This window comes from Quercus robur, chromosome 6, assembly GCF_932294415.1.
Source record: "Quercus robur chromosome 6, dhQueRobu3.1, whole genome shotgun sequence".
NCBI classification, from domain to species: domain Eukaryota; kingdom Viridiplantae; phylum Streptophyta; class Magnoliopsida; order Fagales; family Fagaceae; genus Quercus; species Quercus robur.
The window spans coordinates 13,297,313-13,316,267 of NC_065539.1; the positions used below are offsets into that span (position 1 = coordinate 13,297,313).

The 18,955-nt window shown below is 33.8% G+C and overlaps 2 protein-coding genes and 1 long non-coding RNA gene across 3 annotated transcripts in view; 1 reads left to right on the top strand and 2 right to left on the bottom strand.

Moving 5' to 3' along the window:
* The window catches only part of LOC126732839 (probable receptor-like protein kinase At5g24010), an 89,413-nt gene extending 85,875 nt beyond the window's left edge, over positions 1 to 3,538 (bottom strand). Inside the window, exon 1 of the mRNA XM_050435879.1 lies at positions 1,789 to 3,538. Coding sequence (XP_050291836.1) covers positions 1,789 to 3,464 — 1,676 coding nt within the window. The 5' untranslated portion in view covers positions 3,465 to 3,538. The remainder of the gene's footprint in view (positions 1 to 1,788) is intronic.
* Positions 721 to 1,782, bottom strand: LOC126732842 (probable receptor-like protein kinase At5g59700). Its single transcript, XM_050435882.1, has one exon. The coding sequence runs from the start codon at positions 1,779 to 1,781 to the stop codon at positions 942 to 944; it is 840 nt and encodes a 279-aa protein (XP_050291839.1). The 5' UTR covers position 1,782; the 3' UTR covers positions 721 to 941.
* Positions 3,539 to 9,588: 6,050 nt separating the features above from the next.
* LOC126732843 (uncharacterized) lies at positions 9,589 to 14,562 on the top strand. The gene is made up of 3 exons (XR_007659568.1): positions 9,589 to 10,268; positions 13,146 to 13,211; positions 14,225 to 14,562. It is a non-coding gene; the product is annotated as an uncharacterized LOC126732843 (long non-coding RNA).
* The last annotated feature ends 4,393 nt before the right edge of the window (positions 14,563 to 18,955 follow it).

Genomic DNA, 18,955 nt, shown 5'->3' on the forward strand with positions numbered 1-18,955 from the left:
TCTTGTCTTCTTCAAGGGCTTAGGTTGATTTAGTTTCTTAACATGCAAGCTGTTACAGCTTGCTGGACATAGATGACAATGAACAACGAATCAATTGTTGTGCCACTTCACATTCTCACTGCCTTTTTAAAGTTAAGACTACTCTAGTCTAATCTATGTGTATATGTGTGTGAAACTCATTTTTAGAAATTTAAACCCTGGTACTTTCCCCCCCACACCCGACAAGCACTTATACTTGTGGAGTGACCATTGCACCAAGGGTGTGGAGTGACCATTGATGTTAGTAAAACCCTTAATTGTTTGTTCCCACGCTCAATAATTCAATAAACAGGCATAACAGTCGTTATGTGAACTCAATGATGTGTTGATTTTAATAGCTGATGTGGCATCTACTTTTAAGGTTTTTTAAATTAATTAATGACATGGTAGTATCTGAACCATTGATTTTAAAATAAAAGGTCGAGATTAAAGAATTTCATGTGATAGAGTACTCTAAAAACTCTAGAGAATCTGAATTCGAATTTGTGACGGGATAGGCAAATAAGAAACCCTAATTTGACTAAACAACATTAATAATATGACTGTATTGGGAGGTTGCTGAACATATAAATACTTAAAAAAAAAAAAAAAAAAAAAAATCCTAGGTCGACTAGCAAAACTTCCAAAACCCTAATTTGACTAAACAGCATTAAAGTCACCTAAAATTAGGAAAATAATAACTTTAATCCTAAAAATCTGAAAATTTCATAAAATTACAAAAATTAACAAGTTACATAAATTAATTAGAAAATTTTGTCCTACATTAAATATTCAGATATTAAATACAGCACTAAAGCATTTTGCAGACACAGCTTAAAGCATTTTACAGTTATGATGACAGTAAGCCGCACAAACGTAATAAAGCTAACGTCCCTCAGACCAGTGAAGACTATCTGGCACCATCAATCCTCAATTAGGTTTTGACTTTCAAGAATAGCCTTTGTATCAGAATCATCATCCCCTCCCATGGGTGTATGATCATCTTCCTCCATTAGGATTCTATCAGAAGGCAATTGCCAAGCAAGAGGTAACTGCAACTCGAATGCAGTATTTATTGTGCTGTCTTCACCTGGGTCTGCGTGCATTGCAGTTTCTTGAAGCTTCAGTGCATATTGCAAGTCATATAGCACTTCATGCATTTTAGGCCTGTCAGCACCACTTGTCTTCAAACACTTCTCAGCAGTTTCACCAAACTTTCGCAATGAACTAGGCTTGATTTTACCAACTAGCACTGGATCGATAATTTTCTCAAGTTGGCCTTTCCTTTGCCACAGCATCCCCCATTCAGCTAGGTTCATCTCATCCATTGGAAGCGAGTTGTTAATAGCTGGTCTAGCACAAAGAATTTCAAGAAGTACAACTCCAAAAGAGTACACATCAGATTTTTCTGTCAACTGTAGGGTGGTAAGGTATTCAGGATCAAGATAACCAAAGCTACCCTTCACGCCCATTGTGAAATGTTCTGGATCGAGAATCCCTGACTTTGAAAGGCCAAAGTCAGCAACTTTAGCCACATAATTTTCATTAAGCAAGATGTTTGTAGTCTTCACATCACGGTGAATGATTCCTCCAGCTGGACCAGTGTGTAGGTAATGTAGACCCGTGGCAGCACCAATGCATATTTCAAGTCTTTGCTTCCAAGATAATTCAGATCGCGAGGGTGAACTCTCAGAATTGTCATTTGAATGATAGAGGTGCTCTCTTAGAGTCCCCTTTTCCATATATTCATAAACCAGTATCATCTCAGACCTTTCATCGCAGTACCCAATCAAAGAAACAAGATGTTGATGCCGGATTTGGGATAACACTATGATCTCCGTTTGGAATTCCTCAATACCCTGCCCATGCCCTGCTTCACTTCGTTTCACAGCCACTCTTGTACCATTGTGAAGAGTTCCTTTGTAGACTTTACCAAATCCACCCTCACCAATCAGAAGTTTTGCATTGAAGTTCTTAGTTGCAAACTGTATTTCAGCTAAAGATATTCTCCAACTGAGGTTCAGATTCGAAGGTAGGGATGAATTAGCACTTCCTTCAGTCAACCTGTTAAAACTTAGCCCTCCAAAAAGAAGCTTTGTCAAACTTTGGTCAGGCACTGATTTCCTGCATTTCAAACGCAATGCCACCACTATAATCACAATCATAAATGCTCCACTACCTACAGAACCAATGATTTTTATAACAGGGGAGAGTTTCTTGACTGGTTTACATTCATCCAATATGGAACCTGATGTCTTCACGAACTCCATAATCTCCAGCCCATTCAAAAACGCATTAAGAATGCGAGATTCATTCTCTGAAGGGCTTATACTAAAATTCATAAATCCAGAATCATCTGAATCAACCACATAATCAATGAAAAAGGGAACAGCGAACTCTCCAGTTCGAGTCATATTATAAGGATCAACCAATTCATCAAAGTTGCTATATATATAGAGATTGAACATTGTGTCATTTAGTGTTTTAAAAACTATGTCACAGAAATGGACCCGAACAAAGTGAGAAGTATTCTTACTGACAGGAAAACGCCAAGTTAAATTTAGGAGTCTGGCGTTTTTGCCACTGACTTCCTTCAATTGTTTGGCTGTCTGATACACATAATCTGGGGCAGTATAATTTGTGGCCAGTGAAGAGTAGTAATTAGGCCGCGTTGGATAATAAGTGCTATTCACCGCAGAATCGTTGTTGAGTATTAAGTAACTACCATCTGCTGCCCATTTCCTCCAGTACGATTCATCGTAATCAATTTGAGAACCTCCAAAGTTGATCCTATGTATTGTATGCAGAGCCCGAGAGAGCAAACCTTTGTAGTTACCAGCATTTCCAGCAGAAGTAACGCGAGTGGCGTTATCAGTGATGCGGGTCTCGTTGGCGAGAAAGACTTCTATGGCGTTTACGAAAGCCAAAGATGAGTTTTCAGAAGGTATGAACTGGATTCTGAAGTCTCCTTGTGGGATAGCGAGCAAGAATTCCTTAATCACGGGAGAACCACTACTGTTTCGGATGCTGAAATTGGTTAAAAGTGAAAATCCAGAAGCCGAAACATTGAACAATGCATCATATAGATTAGCACGACGGGACAAGTAAGCAAAGAAATGGAGCCGTACGATGTATGTACCATTCTGGTCAATTTCAAATCTATACGAACATGGCTGTCTGTAAACTCTTGCTGTTTGATAGAGTTCTGGAATCCATGTTGATGTGTTGCTGACATGTTCGCTTTTACCAGTTGAGAAAGAAGCCGAATTTCTGTCGGCAACAAAGACCTGGCCGTTGGAGAGCTTTGTGTCTGAGCTTGCTCCACAGTTGATGAAGTACTTATCAGGATCAGTGTAAGCTAATGAGAAAAGCAGAAATGAAGAGAACTGGAGAGGTAAGAGAAAGCAAAGTTGGAAAAGAGTCTTATGGGAGTGAACCATTTCCATGGATTTTTTGTGAGAGCAGCTAGTTGTTCTGTGGCAATTATGATGGGTTGCTGAGGATGTAACAAATTTGGTAAACAAAGACTTTCGACTTCTTTTTTGGTAAACAAGACTTAAAAGTATATACATTCTACACTTTTGACTATTGACTTAAAAGTATATACATTCTACCTAATAGGAATAGTGATTCAATCATTCAATATTGATACGGATTCACCAAAGATGCATGTCGCCAATTTAGGAAATACACCCTGACATTTTTTTTTTTTTTAATAATATAGAGGCATAAATGCACTTTTAAACCTTATATTTTGGTCTTATTTTTATTTTGGTTTCTATATTTTTATATTACTATTTTTAGTCCCTAAACCAATTAACGCGTTCCATTTTGATTTTTACTGTCACTCATTTAACGGAAATATCCTACATGGCAAACGAAATGCACTGTTAACATAGTAAATACTAATGAATAAATTAAAACAATATTAAGAAATACCTCGTGATGAATAAAATAATATTAAAAATGCCACATCAACATCTAATTTAAAAAAATAATAATAATTTATCAATTTTAACTAAATAAAAAAAACAACAAAATTAAAATTTAAAAAATACATAAATCTAGATCTGGTTTCATCTTCAACAAGAACACAAACCTAGATTTGAATATAAGATGAACACAAAATGCTATCTAATTTTCATTTTCTTTCCTCTCCTCTATGCTGAAGCTCCATGGCCGGAGCTTCCTTCACCTCCAGTCTCTCTACCACTCAAACTAAATCTCACACACTTTGAACACTTGAGACCAAAAACCTGATCTGAGTCCATCTCTCTCTAGACCTCGGCTTCTCTCTCTTTGATCCAAAACGAGGCACAGCCTCCCTGTTCCACCACAGAACTCAGCCAACACCACCATGGAACCCAGCACTCACAAGACTCTCAACCTAAGCCCAAAATCAACTAACACTCTCTCTAAACCCGAATCTCTTTACTCCCAAACCTAGAAGCTACTCTCCGATCTACAAGCTAAGAGCATCTTGAACGGCGCTTGATCCACAAAAATGAGATGTGGAGGTTAAAAGGCAAAACAGAGGGTAAGTGCTGGGTATATGTGTTTATGTGCTCAGTGTTGTGAGGCTTTGTGAGCATGTAACATGTGTAATAACCCGCACACCCAGATCGGGTTGGTTAGGTTTGATGGCTATGCCAAATCAATGGGGGTGGAGAGAAAGGGTTGGGTTGGTTAGGTTTGATGGCTGCGCCAGATTGGTGGAGGTGGAGATTGGGGTGGCTAGGTCAGATCAGTGGTGTCTGTTCAATTTTTTTGGGTCACAGGTGGTGGGTAGATTTGGGTTTTCTAGGTCTGGATCGGCTAGGTCCATTGGTGGGTTTAAAGAGAGGCTGAGATGTTTTGCTTTGTGTTGGTATGGTTGAGTTGGGTTTGTGTTGGTATGGTTGAGGGATTGAGTTGGGTTTGTTCAATTTTGTGGGTATTTTGTTAATGATTGTATTGATTTAATTTTCGAATTTAAATCTATTTTTTCTTTTGGATAATTTGATTTGTGTATATATATGGATTGATTTTTTTTTTTTTTTTGTACAATATTCTTTTATGATTTTTCTGTGTTTGATTTCTGGGTTTGTATGATTTTTTTTGGTTTATGCTCTTGTGTGTTCTCGATGGGTTTGTATGATTTTCTGGATTTGACGTGGCATTTATTTTGAGAGTAAATAGTTTATATTTGTTATTATGTTCTTTGTGTTTTTAAATTTGAGTTTGTGTTTGGTTCTCGGTTTGTGCTCTTATGTTTTTGTGTTGATGTTTAAATCTGTGATCATGTTCTTTTGTGTTCTTTTTCAAAATGAATTAGATCTAAATTTATGTATTTTATTGTTTTTAATTATGTTTTTTCTTTTGTTAAAATTGATTAATAAATTTCTAAAGGGGCAGGAAACCCATGTGGCATAGGTGATAAGTCTCACAATAGATTTTTTATAATATTTTAATTCTTCCGTCAGCCATCTCAAATATTTCTACCTGTTGACTGACGAAAATAACACGTGATAATTGGTTTAGGGACTAAAAGTAGTAAAATTAAAATGTAAGGACCAAAATGGAAAAAGCCAAAGTGTAGGGACTAAAACTGCATTTACGCCTAATATATAATATTTTTTGTTTCTATTTTTTAATTTGTTCCTCCTAATTAAAATGAAAATTTAAACACCCTGACCCTAAAACTTTTTAAATTCTAGTTGAAATAAGCTTAAATATAATATTCTAAAATATATCTTGGTCTTTTTAAACACGAAAAAAATAATAATAATAATAATAATAATAATAAAATAAAAATAAAAACCTACTTAGATCCTAACAAATTTGAAATAAACTAATAGAAAATTCTTTCTTAGTTTACATTGTACTCTCAATTTAAGATTTATATTGTCTCTAAATAAATGTGTATTGTACATTTTTGCAAATTTGTACAATATTGTGCACATTTGTTTAGTCTATAATGTAAATTTTGCATTGATAGTACAATATAAACATATAATTTTCCTAAACTAATTAATAAAAGTATTTTAAGTAGTAATAATTAAAGTTCACTTAATGGAAATAATTAATATGTTCATTGTATTGAGAAAAAAAATATTTCAAATGAACTTATAGTTTACCATTTAATATTCTTTTGCTAGTACAAACTATGGACAAATTTGTAATAAGAAATCTTCGTAGAGTATAAGATTCATCTCTTACTTAAGATAGATCTTCATATTGACCCTCCAAGGAACTTGGTACTCCCGAGGTGAAGTAAACCCTTAAAGAAGTGACAAGCTGGTTAAATAAGGATATTATTTCGGTTACCTTCCCGAGGAACATGAGGAAGATGTCGCAAAGCCTAATGTGACGATCATCTCCGCTTTAATGAGCACTCCTACTTAATGTCAACCACATTAAATGCTAAATAACTAGCCTAAACACTGAGAACACCCCAAAAATTTGTCTTCATGATCAAGAAAGAACAGAAGGAAGGGCTGATAAGACAAGTGTCCCCCAAATCCAGCTAAAAAAGATATAGCTCGAGGTAGAGGGGGAGGGAGTATAAAAGGAGGAGGAGGCAATGAGAAGAGGGATCTAGAAAAATTTACAAAGAAGAACAAGAGAGAGAAAATAGAGAGAGCAAAAGCTTGTATTTTCCTTTTAAGTCTTCATTTGTACCTTGGGGAACCATTTTTCTTCAATCAAAGTGCCTATTCCTACTTTCTTTGTCTTCAATCATCTGTCCAGTTCTCTCATTGTGGAATTAAACCCCTACTTAATTACAAATTAGTTGTGTTAATCAAGAACTTAAGTTTGGTTCTTCTGAGTTTGTGTTTTTAACCCCCCCCCCCCCCCCCACACACACACACACACACACGCACACACACACACACACACACATATATATATGAAACGATATCTTAATTAGTGTCATCACAATCAATAAAAGTAACTTGACTTTATTGGGTTGAGGTGATTTTAGGAAAAATAGAAATGAAGGAAGGAAAATAATAGGTAAATGGGCATTTTTACTCTTTTTTTTTTTTTTTAATTTTTATAAGTAGATATCAATTGACACCAGGGTGGGAGTGTGTTTTTTTTTTTTTTTTTTTTTTTTTTTATCAAAGTCTACAAATTTTTAGCACTAAAATGGAGAGAATATATGTAGGGAAGGAAAATTTACCTTTTTACCCCTAATCACTTTTTTTTTTTCTTTCTTTTTCATCATTTTGTCAAATATTAGGTGAAAAATATTTTCACCTTACTACTATTTATGATATTCCATATTTCCATTTAGGACACGTTTGGTAAACTGTAATAAACACTGTAATGTAATAGATAATCCTATGGCATAACTATTCGGTTGTTTGGTTATGTTTTTATTACAATGAATAGAAATTCCTTATGAATAGCTATTCTTCAAAATGAGAAATAACTATTCCTTATCAAAAGTACTGAATATCTATTCTTTCACCTTATGTAATAACTTTTTAAAAAAATTTCCTAGAAAGCCATTAGTTGCTACATCTTTAAAAGGAAAGAAAATAAATTTTCCTTCTTGTTAATTATTAGCTTTATTTTGAACACTCTAAAATAAGTGTATTTTAGGAAATTTGACTTAAAAATGATTTAATTACACATTTTTTTTATACTTTACTAAATTGTGGATGCGTATTCAGAATTCTATTCCTAAATGGTCACCAAACTAATGAATAGTAATATTTACTACATTCCAATTTAATGCATTCTTTGTAATACTTATTCCTATTCACATGTAATAATCATTACATTGTACCAAACGTGCCCTTACTTTTCTATTGGTCTAAATATATCGTTGCAATCTTATAAGTTAGATTTCAAAAAAATAAATAAAACGAAACATACTGCACATATATTACAACAAGTCCATAATGAATTTGAAGCATATTTCTTGAAATTTATATGTTGAAATACATTGTTGTAAGATTTCTGTTATTGTTATTAACTTCAAAGTTCAAAAAAATAAAATAGAAATAATGAAAGCCAAAAAAATAAAATACTTATATGATAAATTAATAATAGAAAATTAATAAAAATTAGAATTAATGTAAAAGGTTTGGCTTCAAACATGTTTGAAGCTCTAGGATCCAACCAACAATTGAAAGATAACATGTGTCTGGTTATTTGTGAAAAATGTACATAACTTACTTGGTTAGTTGGGTTAAGTGAGTCATGTGTATTGTATATAAGAAAAACTAATGTCATCTTCTTCTTATTGGTTTAGAGCCAAAATTTATCTATAATTTATTTCCTTTCATGCTTCTTTTTAGCTAAACAAATAAAATTTATAATTATTTCTTATTATTCAATACATAATTAAAAACCAAAAAAATTTAGTACCACAAACATATGAACAACTTTTGCTACAGCTCTCCACATGTCAAACTATAAATGATGGAGAAAAATTGGTGGGTATGAAAGTAAAAGTTAACCAATCACATTCTATCACGTAAAAGAATTGTAGTAAGAGTTGTAAATTCATTTGTCATACTGAAAGAACTCATTAAAAATGAATTAGGATTTGGTGCAATACGTGCATTTACCCCTTTCCCTTTCACAAATTTTTTTTTCTACTCTCACTTTTTAACTTTTTCTCACTTTTTTTTTTTTTTTATTCAAGTTGAAATTGAAAAATATTTTTTTTCAATTCTCAATCTCAACCGTAGTTTTCGACATTTTTTTTTCTTTTTCGGGAAATAGGAACTAAAATACAGTCCAAAAGCAAAGCTTTTATAACAACAAAAGGGAGGGAATTTGCAGACTAACGGAGGGAGGGGATAGAATATCATTAGTTAGCAAGGTTTGGAAATGATGTAGGAAACTAGCATCTCGAGTCTTTGAAACTCGAGTTCGATGACAAAATCGACCCTCAGAGACTCGAGTTCTAGAGCTGAGATGGAGGAATTTAGCCACGTGGAACTCGAGTTTCTTAGACTCGAGATTTATCTGAAGAACAGAGGAAACGGATCCGCAGGAAGAAGAAGACACGATCTGGAGAATAAGATCTAAAACAATTTGGAGCTCCGAAGAACAGAGGACGATCTGAAATGATCTGGAGCTCCGAAGATCTGGTGGATGATCTACAGCATCGAAGAAGAATGAAGAGTCACCCACCATTGTGAGCAAAACCGAGTCACAGTTCCTGGTGTGGCTCTCTCAGGCCAACTTCCCAATGGAATTTTCGGAAACCTCACTCTCAGTCTTCATCTCAACGCTCTCACTAGTTTGCTTCGTTCTGATCTCGCTGCTTGCACAACCTGTACTTCCAAGGTAATCTCTTTACCGGTGATATTCCTGTGTTTTGGTAAAATGGTGGAACTCGAGTCTTAAAAACTCGAGTTCCACGTGGATTTTTATTCCACATCAAACCCAGCTGCTTACAAATCGAGACTTAAAAACTCGAGTTTTATCTTGGAACTCGAGTTTTAGACACTCGAGATGCTAGTTTTCAACATTGTTTTGAAACGCGACAACTAATTAAATTTTTTGATATTTAATATTATTTAGAAAAAAAATTCCAACAAAAGGAGGCTGAGAAAATACAATAAAAGGTTCTGCTTGAGAACAACCGTATTTAGCAAGAGAATCTGTAGCTCTGTTAGCCTCTCTGAAGTAATGCTCGATTTTCACCTAATGGAAAACTTGAAGAATGGCCCTGCGGCCACAAGAGGCAGGGTTAGTCTATTTATAGAATTTGAACTAGAAACAAGTGATATTATATCCCCTGCATTCACATTGACAATGAGCTTTTCAATCCTATGAAATTTTGCCATAAATAAGCCATTTCTTAGAGCATAAAGTTCTGCCAAAAGGATGAAAGAAGTCTCAATTGCACGAGAAAAGACCCGAACCCAATTGTCATTGGAATCACGAATGAACCCACCACCTCCTGCGTAGGCGGAGTTGGGAGAGACCAAAATATCCGTATTCAACTTACTCCAACCTGAGAGAGGTGTTTCCCAGCAAATGTAGAAGGTATAACAGAACCGAATGGGAGATTTGCCCGACTCTCTCACTTTTATGTCTTTCATATGTTCTTGCCTCCTGCTGTGCCACATCAGACTTCCCTCTTTCTCAAGGGCTTATCGGTGGATTCTGTTTCTTAAAGTGCCGTTGGTCAAGGATGATTGGAGCAGTTGCGTCTGGGCTTGTGGTAGTCCTCCTCAAACTGTTTGAACAAATGCCTGAACCAAAGTTCCCATCACCAAAACTCTATCATCAGGTCTTGGGTGCGTGAATTTCTAAGTAAACGTTTTGTTGCTTATTTAGTTTCAAAACTAAATAATCTGAATCCATTAACCTGATCATACAATAATCTGAACCATGATTGCATAAAAAAAAAAAACAACTATAAACTCAGCCTTATTGACTTATAAATCTAAATTTTGTCATGCTTTTTGCTTCTGACTTGATGCTATGTTATCATGCTTTGTTCAATTTAGATTATTAACAATGCTAAAGTGAACACAGTATGTGATTGCTTTATGCAAGAAATTTGAGGACTGTGTCATAGACCAATTTCTGCTATTTGCATTGTTAGTAGAATCTACATTTATCTGTGCTAGTCTGCTAGAACATTATAGGAGCAGTTGGTGATTGGTTCTTTGGTAGAAGGGTAATGTTAAGTTCTTGGTGGTTCAGAGATTAGAGAAGGAAGGAATGAGGATTAAGGAAGAAAATCACGGTTGCTTCAAGGGTAAGCAACCTCCTAAGCAAAGAAAGAAGAAGATATGCACAAACTTGGGTTAATTCTCTGGATAACCTCTAATTGATCATCTTAGCAGCTTATATACAATGCAATCTCTGCTTAACCAATTCCCATCCAAAAGCTAACTAACTAACTAACTCTATTTCAGCTTAACTGACTTGCTGCATTACTGTAACTAACTAACTGTATTACTGTGCTAACAATACTAGCATACAATACAACACATGGTAGCTTCAGTACATACAGCTGATACGGCTAGTATCCTAACAGGTAACCAAGAATTCCAATAGGCTATTCCTGTTACAGACCTAAAGACAGGTTATTTTATATTATTTCACAATCTAAACCATTTTATCTAGTTAGTTTCAAAGCTAATCTATTAGGCTAGATTTATGATGAAAAATATTCTCTCCCCATATGATAAAAAATTCATAAAGGTTCCATATTTTCTCTCCCCATTTGTACATATTCTGTTTTGTTAGATTTCTTTCTCAATTCTTCTTTTTTATGTTGTTTTTTAGCTCCAAAAGAATGTACTAACTATGGATTTAGTATGTTATTTGTAGAATTTACATATTATGTTATGCAGAGCTAAATGAGATTTTTACCTTTTCTTTTTATGGGTCTCAATTTTTGAGATGGGAAGAATAGAACTGGGAACTAGAAAAATCTTTGTCTTGTATTTGAGACGAAGATTCATTTGACATAATTCTCCCCACTCCAATATTTGTAGAATTGCTGAATTTAGCTATGTTGACAATGTCCACTATGGTATCATATTGGCTAATATCATATCATTTCTTAAGGGTATGTTTGGTATGTTGTAATAACTCCTGTAATGGAATAATTATTCATGTGTAATAGCAATTCGGTCATTTGGTTGCATCTTTATTACATGGATTAGTTATTATATTGAAATAACTATTCTTTAAATTGAAGAATAGCTATTCATCTTTAAAATGGATGTAATAGCTATTCCTTAGTACATATAATAGGTTTTAAAATTAATATATTTTCTCTCCCCATTTGTACATATTCTGTTTTGTTAGATTTCTTTCTCAATTCTTCTTTTTTATGTTGTTTTTTAGCTCCAAAAGAATGTACTAACTATGGATTTAGTATGTTATTTGTAGAATTTACATATTATGTTATGCAGAGCTAAATGAGATTTTTACCTTTTCTTTTTATGGGTCTCAATTTTTGAGATGGGAAGAATAGAACTGGGAACTAGAAAAATCTTTGTCTTGTATTTGAGACGAAGATTCATTTGACATAATTCTCCCCACTCCAATATTTGTAGAATTGCTGAATTTAGCTATGTTGACAATGTCCACTATGGTATCATATTGGCTAATATCATATCATTTCTTAAGGGTATGTTTGGTATGTTGTAATAACTCCTATAATGGAATAATTATTCATGTGTAATAGCAATTCGGTCATTTGGTTGCATCTTTATTACATGGATTAGTTATTATATTGAAATAACTATTCTTTAAATTGAAGAATAGCTATTCATCTTTAAAATGGATGTAATAGCTATTTCTTAGTACATATAATAGGTTTTAAAATTAATATATTTTCAAAAATATAAAGTTTCCTTATACATCGTCTTTTACAAGCTTTCCATATGCAACAACCAAACTTATAGATAGTAATAGTTATTCCTTACACTTAAGGTTTTTTTTTTTTTTTTTTTTTTTTTTTTTTTTTTTTTTTGTTAAGTATATCAGTCTCCTAAAAAAAATTTGTTGCCGTTTATTTTTTTGGTCATAGCTTCCCAATTGTAACTTCATGTAAGGATCCCTTAGATTACGATTGTGTGCCTCTATCTCAGATTAGATTGATTTCCTCTGGCTTTTCTGCAGTGGTAAAGTGGACTACTCCTTCCATTACAACTACATCTTGCAAGCTTTCCCAAGAACATTTGTTTGCTAAATGAGCTTCAATGTGTTTCAGGGGAAAATTATCTGCAGAAAAATTTTCAACAAAAACTTATTTTTCTCAGTATGTTAATTAGTTTTTCTTTTGAAGGTGTACGTTAATTACTTATTTTCCTGTGCGCAAATTGGTCTACTATTATTGCTGCAGTTGGCTGCATATAATTTCATTCATGTGACATGCTTATTTAGTTTAAAATTGTTTTGCCTTTTCTTTTATTATTTGGTTTGGTAATGAAGGTGTTTCCTTGGGTGATGATAATACATACTTACCACCATGTTGCTGTGATTGACAAAAGCCCCACAATGACCAACCATTTTTTATCTTGCTGTCTGCAACATCACAGAGTTAATATTTCACAAAGGCCATTATAATGGATGATTAGCAGGTGTCACCTTATTAGCTGCATATAAGAAATGGGAAAAACCTGCAATTTTTGGGATTTTTTCCTTTGCAGATGCTGCTGAGCATTTGGAGCAGGGAGCTACAGATAAATAGGTTGAACGTGACCCAGATGCTCCAGGTGGGTACCTAATTGTTCTTTCCATATTCCTGAAAGGATTTAAGCTCTAGACACCTGAAGGTTTTGACAGTATGATTTGTTCCCAATCTAATTTCTAGGCCAAAAGACTTATCAAAAAAAAATTTCTAGGCCAAAAGGATTTTAATCCTGTTGGAACATTTTGCCTACCATTTTGCAAATTCTATTTGTTGATAAAAAGATACTCACTTCTATGAACCTCAAGCTCCAGTTTTTTCCAATTGATGAGGGCACTTGGAGAGGCTTGGAAATGGTGAGATTAAAAAAGAAAAAGGAAAAAAGAAAAAATCTTATGAGTGTAGTATAATCCTCACCTATAGCTCACTCTTATTACCTGGAAGAAGATATTATCAGTATTGGAACATCTAAATCTCAAATGGGGAAATTCAAGTGTAGCATCTGGAGAGCTAATGTCTTTCCCTTATGGACATAGACATATGTTGTTATCAAAGCAAGATTCATATTGTTGTTTTAAATTTAAAGGAAACCATGTGCCTTAAGACAAATTTTCTCAAAAATCAGGAAGTGAGCTATTAATTTTTCAGATGGTATCCTTTTTTTTCTTTTTTAAACTTTAAGTTCTTTTTTTTCTTTTTTAAACTTTAAGTTGATGCTTAGTTTTTAATCTTTTGAGGGTTTTTTTTTTTGGGGGGGGGGGGGGTATATTATTTCTTAGATAGATATTTTTCAACAGTGTTCTGTTTTAGTATTAGATTCCTCAATGTAAGCACCTTACAAAGTTTCTTATCTATGGTCCTTTCTCAAACAAAACAGAAATTGCAAAAAGATTAATTAAATGCAAAGTGAGGTAAATGATCTGCAACATACACTGGAATGGACAGTGGAGGCTTATTTACAATTTTTGTTATGTGCATAATTAGTCGTTTTTGGTTCTGTGTGTAGTTTCAAATTTGGAGTTTTTTGTCAATTGATTATTTCTTGATTCGGTTGTTATATAATTCTCTCTCTTGAGAATACCAACTCTGCAATTTCAGATCTATGTTGCCAAGAAGGCGCACTATTCCATCTATATTCCACCATGGCACCCTAAGACTAAGCTGCCCATTTGCCTCTTTGTTCGAGTACTTATTTTCCTTCTCGCATATATGTCAATCATTATCTAATCAGGTAGAAGAGAGCATGATATCAGGCATTACTTGCATGTGGTGGAAGTCCAACTTAAAGCCCAATTGATAAATATTACATAGTTTAGCTTTTATTTAGAACTTGGTACGTCTACTTTCATGAGGAATACCATTTTGAATAGTTTATTATTATTATTTTTGGTTAAGTTTGTTCTGATAGAAATTGTGTCACTATCTTTTGTGTAACTGTCAAAGCTTAGTTACAAAAATACACTAATTAACATGAATTTTTTGAAGCTCATGAAGATGCCTTTCTTGAATTTTTAACTATTTCATGTATTCAAAATGATTCTATTAGATCTCATGAAGGCTTCATTGCTGAACTTTGAAATAATTAAAAAATATTTAGATTAGATTGGCACTTTGAAAAAATAATAAAGAGGAGTAATGCTTTATCAATTGTTGATGAAAATAGTGAAGATCAAAACCTATTAAATCAAAGTAGTTTGAGATAAGTATAATCAAGTTATACCTGTAAGGACCAGATTTGAGTTCCTAACCCAAAGAATGGATGAACTTAGGCCCAAAAAACCTAAAATAATGAATTTGTAGAGAGTGAGTTGGAAGAATTGGGCTTTAGTTAATCAAACAACAAATAAGGTAGGTCTTAATGACAAAAAAGTGAAGATAAACAAGTGTAAGCTGAAGAAAATTGTCCTCGGTAAAGTTTGAGGAGACTGCTCTTATATCTTGTTCCTAAGTTTGATTACAAGTTTGGTTTCTGATTGCTATAGTATTTTTCTCTTTATTTCTCGATCCCTTTCTCTCCTTGCATCTTTTCTCTTTTATAATCTCTTTTCCCTTCACCTTTGCCCTCCACGTTCATGTCAGATAGCTGGTGTTGATATTTGTCCTATTGGCCCTTTTCATAAGTCTCTGTGTAGTAGCTGTAAGGTTGATAACTACTGTTCAGGCATCACCTCCACATTAATGCGGCTAGAGAGTTAGCTGCAGAGTAATTAATGCGATGATAGTAGCTTTCTCCTTAGATATTTTAAGACTCATCTCTATACTTTGTTTCTATAATGCTTATTCGTGCTAGCAGAACTTCCTGGAACATCCCCTTAGACAGCAACCCACCTATTCGAACCTCGGCTTTGGCTAGCTGAGGATGCATTTATCCTCAACCCACCCTCTTAAGCCATTATGACCAAAACTAACTTCTTCACTTACTAACATGATCTCTTTTGACAAAAATTTATCCTCCTTGGACAACCTCTCGTCCTCGGCTTGGGCCACGGGCCCAATATATAAACAAATAATGAACTCCTGGGCCTAACATCCCTACAATACCTTTATGTAAATTTATTTTTCCTTGCATCACATGAGTTTGGACTAATTTTATAAATACTTGGGCACCACATACTTTTTCACAGGCCTAACCTTATAGGCTTTTATACATATTCAATAATTGGGTATAAAAGAGGTTTCTTATATGGAAAACATAAAATGCCTTATAAGTTTACTAATTTTATTAGAAACTGATAATGAATATCATTTATACCACATCATGGGCGGCTCTAGGCACGGTCTAGGGGGTTCAAATGAACCCCCTGAGCTGGGCCAAAAGAAATTTATATATATAATTTTTTTTTTTTGATCCTCCTAAAAAAAAAAAATTTGAACTCCTATACCTAAATTTTTTTTTAACTCAGCCAAAACAAATTTCTTACCACATCAACAATATAATAAATAAATTTCTTAATTAATTTTTTTTGTTTTTAAAAATTGCACATCCATTTATAAGAGTTATGTATTAAACTGTATAGTCTCCTTGGCATCATACTTCTTCTTTTCTAAGAAAAGGTCAGTCATACTGCAACACACTTATATTAGACTCAAAATAAAACATACAAACTTCGAGTACGTTTGAAACAGCTTATTTAATTAAAATTAAAAAAAAATTACTAAAAATATTGTAAATAAAATTAAAAGCTAACTAAAATAGTACCAAAAATTAGAATGATACTTATGAATTATATGAATTATAGTAAAAATAAGATAAATAATAACAAAAATAAAATAAATTATATATTAAAAAAAAAAAAGATTCTGATCCCAAACCCAACCTTCTTATCTTATCACGGGCAATATTTGACTAATAAAGACTAAAGTCACGTGTCTCTCTTTCGCATCCATTTGGTAGAAGGTAAAAGAAAGAGGAAAGAAAGATCTTGGGGCAAAAAAGAAAAGAAAGAAAATAGGGAAAGGAAGATAAAACTCTTGTTGGTTGATAGAGAAGTGGAATCCATGTTGATGAGTTGCTGACTTGTCCGCTTTTCCTAGTTGAGAAAGAAGGGATAGTGCTATCGACAACAAAGACAGTGTAAGCTGAAGAGTGCAGCAGAAGTAAAAAGAGCTGGAGAGGTAAGAGAAGGCAAAGTTGGAATTGAATTTTCATGAATTGGAGCGAGATGAGATCGCTTCTATCTGGGCCCATCAATGTCGTTGATACTACTTTTATTCTACATCACTCGTGACAAGTTGTGTGTGAAAAGTAAGAATCTCTCTATACTTATTGATCTTACTGATCAAAGAAAGTGGGTGGAACACTATTTTTTGCTTGGACCCACAGACTTTAATTTCTCTAAAATAGAGAGAAGGATGAGAAAAATATGGACGGAAGGCAAATTTATAATTTTACCCCAAATCTTAACGCATTTTTTTTCCCTTTTGCATTTCATTTTGTCATCAAATATTAAATGAAAAATAAATTTCCGATCAAAAAAATAAATAAATAAAAATACAAAATTTCAATTTATTGTTATTTATGAATATATTGTTTACAAACAGTTTAATGCCTAGGCCACTTAGGCCTTGGCCTAAAGCCCCCAGTAAAAAAAAAAAAAAAAAAAAAGCTTATATTTTTATTCCTAGATGAATTTTAATTTTGAATTTGTTCTAAAGCATAATAATTTGAATATTAAAAACTTAGAAAATTAATATAAAAATTAATTGGGTGTGTTTGGATACTCTTTATTTTACTGAAACTGAAAACTTATTGCAATAAAAGTTAATTGAAATAGTACACTGAGACCCATAAATAGTATCAAAAAGTGCAGTGAGATTTATAAATAGTAGCAAAAATAAGTTGAACAATAAAATAATTTTAATTTTCCATCCTAATCCAAAGGCACACTGAATCTCAAATATCTTGATACATTTGTTATTACTAGTCGCTAACCCGTGCGATGCACGGGAAATGTATTGAGTACAATATATAATTTAATCTTTGTTTATTTTACTACAACACCAAAATTGAATTTGTAAAATAAAATCATATAGCTAAAACATTTGTTAACAGTTATACGTTTCAGACATTTATTAAACTATATTATTATTATTATTATTATTATTATTATTATCAACTTAACAGTATTTTAATATATGATACCAACATGCTTCAAGAAAATGTCCAACACTGAAAACAATTTCGAAAACAAACTCAACTAAACAGTTTGATGAATAAATATATTACAATCTATAATATAAGCCAAGAAATAAACTTTGAAACCAATATGAACAAAATTCACGTCAAACAAAACCATTTCGATCATTAAGAATATGACTCACTAAAGTCATGAAAAACACAGGATTCATTACCAAAAAAAAAAAGCATCTTTAGTTAAAGTCAGAGGCAAAAATTCTTGGTACCTACAAGTACCATTTTAAAAATCACTTCGATGAATAGCACATGAATAAAGTTAATTAGTTAAGTATATTATTTTTAAAACTCGAGTTTTTCAAATCTGAATTTGGGCTAGAACTCGAGTTTGACATGTTAGAGATATATATTATTCATATTAGCCCAATGTAACTAGTAGTCTAGGGTTTAGTCGCCTATATATACTCATGTTAGGGTTCATTGTAACACAGGTTATTGTACTACACTCTCATATAATAAAGATGTAGCCCTTAGGGATTCCTCCGTGGATGTAGGCCGTCAAGGTTGAACCACGTAACCCTCGTGTTCTCAGTGTTCATATTCTATGCTTTTCCTTCCGCATTCACTCTAGCATACACAACATGGTATAACACATCAATATACAGACTATTCAGTTTATAATCTTAACATGGTATCAGAGCCAAACTCCGTTCTTGGCATCAAACAAACATCTCTAGCAAGCAAAGAAGATTCTCACGTGCACACCACCATCAAAAGTCACATGCTTGTCGGCTGGATCTAGACTCCACGGCATCTCGCAGCCGCTATGGCTCTCACTGCTGTGTCCAGATCTTCAAACCCAAGCAATCAGTGTCTCTTTGTATCAGATCTGTGCACATCAAGCCTTCGCCTGATGAAACCAACAAGACATTCGTGCTCCACGACATATCGTGACCAAAACCTAGAAACCCAACCTCCAACGTCAGCCGCACGCGCCACCACGCGCGACCAATGGCTCCTGGAACTCTCACACGGGCCGCCGAAGATTCTCGAGTCCCAGCTCGGATCTCAGTCACACGCGCCGCCAAGACGGCCTTGTCGTCCACCGATCCACTTGGCCTGAGAATCTGGTATTCATACGAGGTCACACGCGCCAACACGCGCCGCCTGCGTTTCCGGATCTTTCCCACGCACCG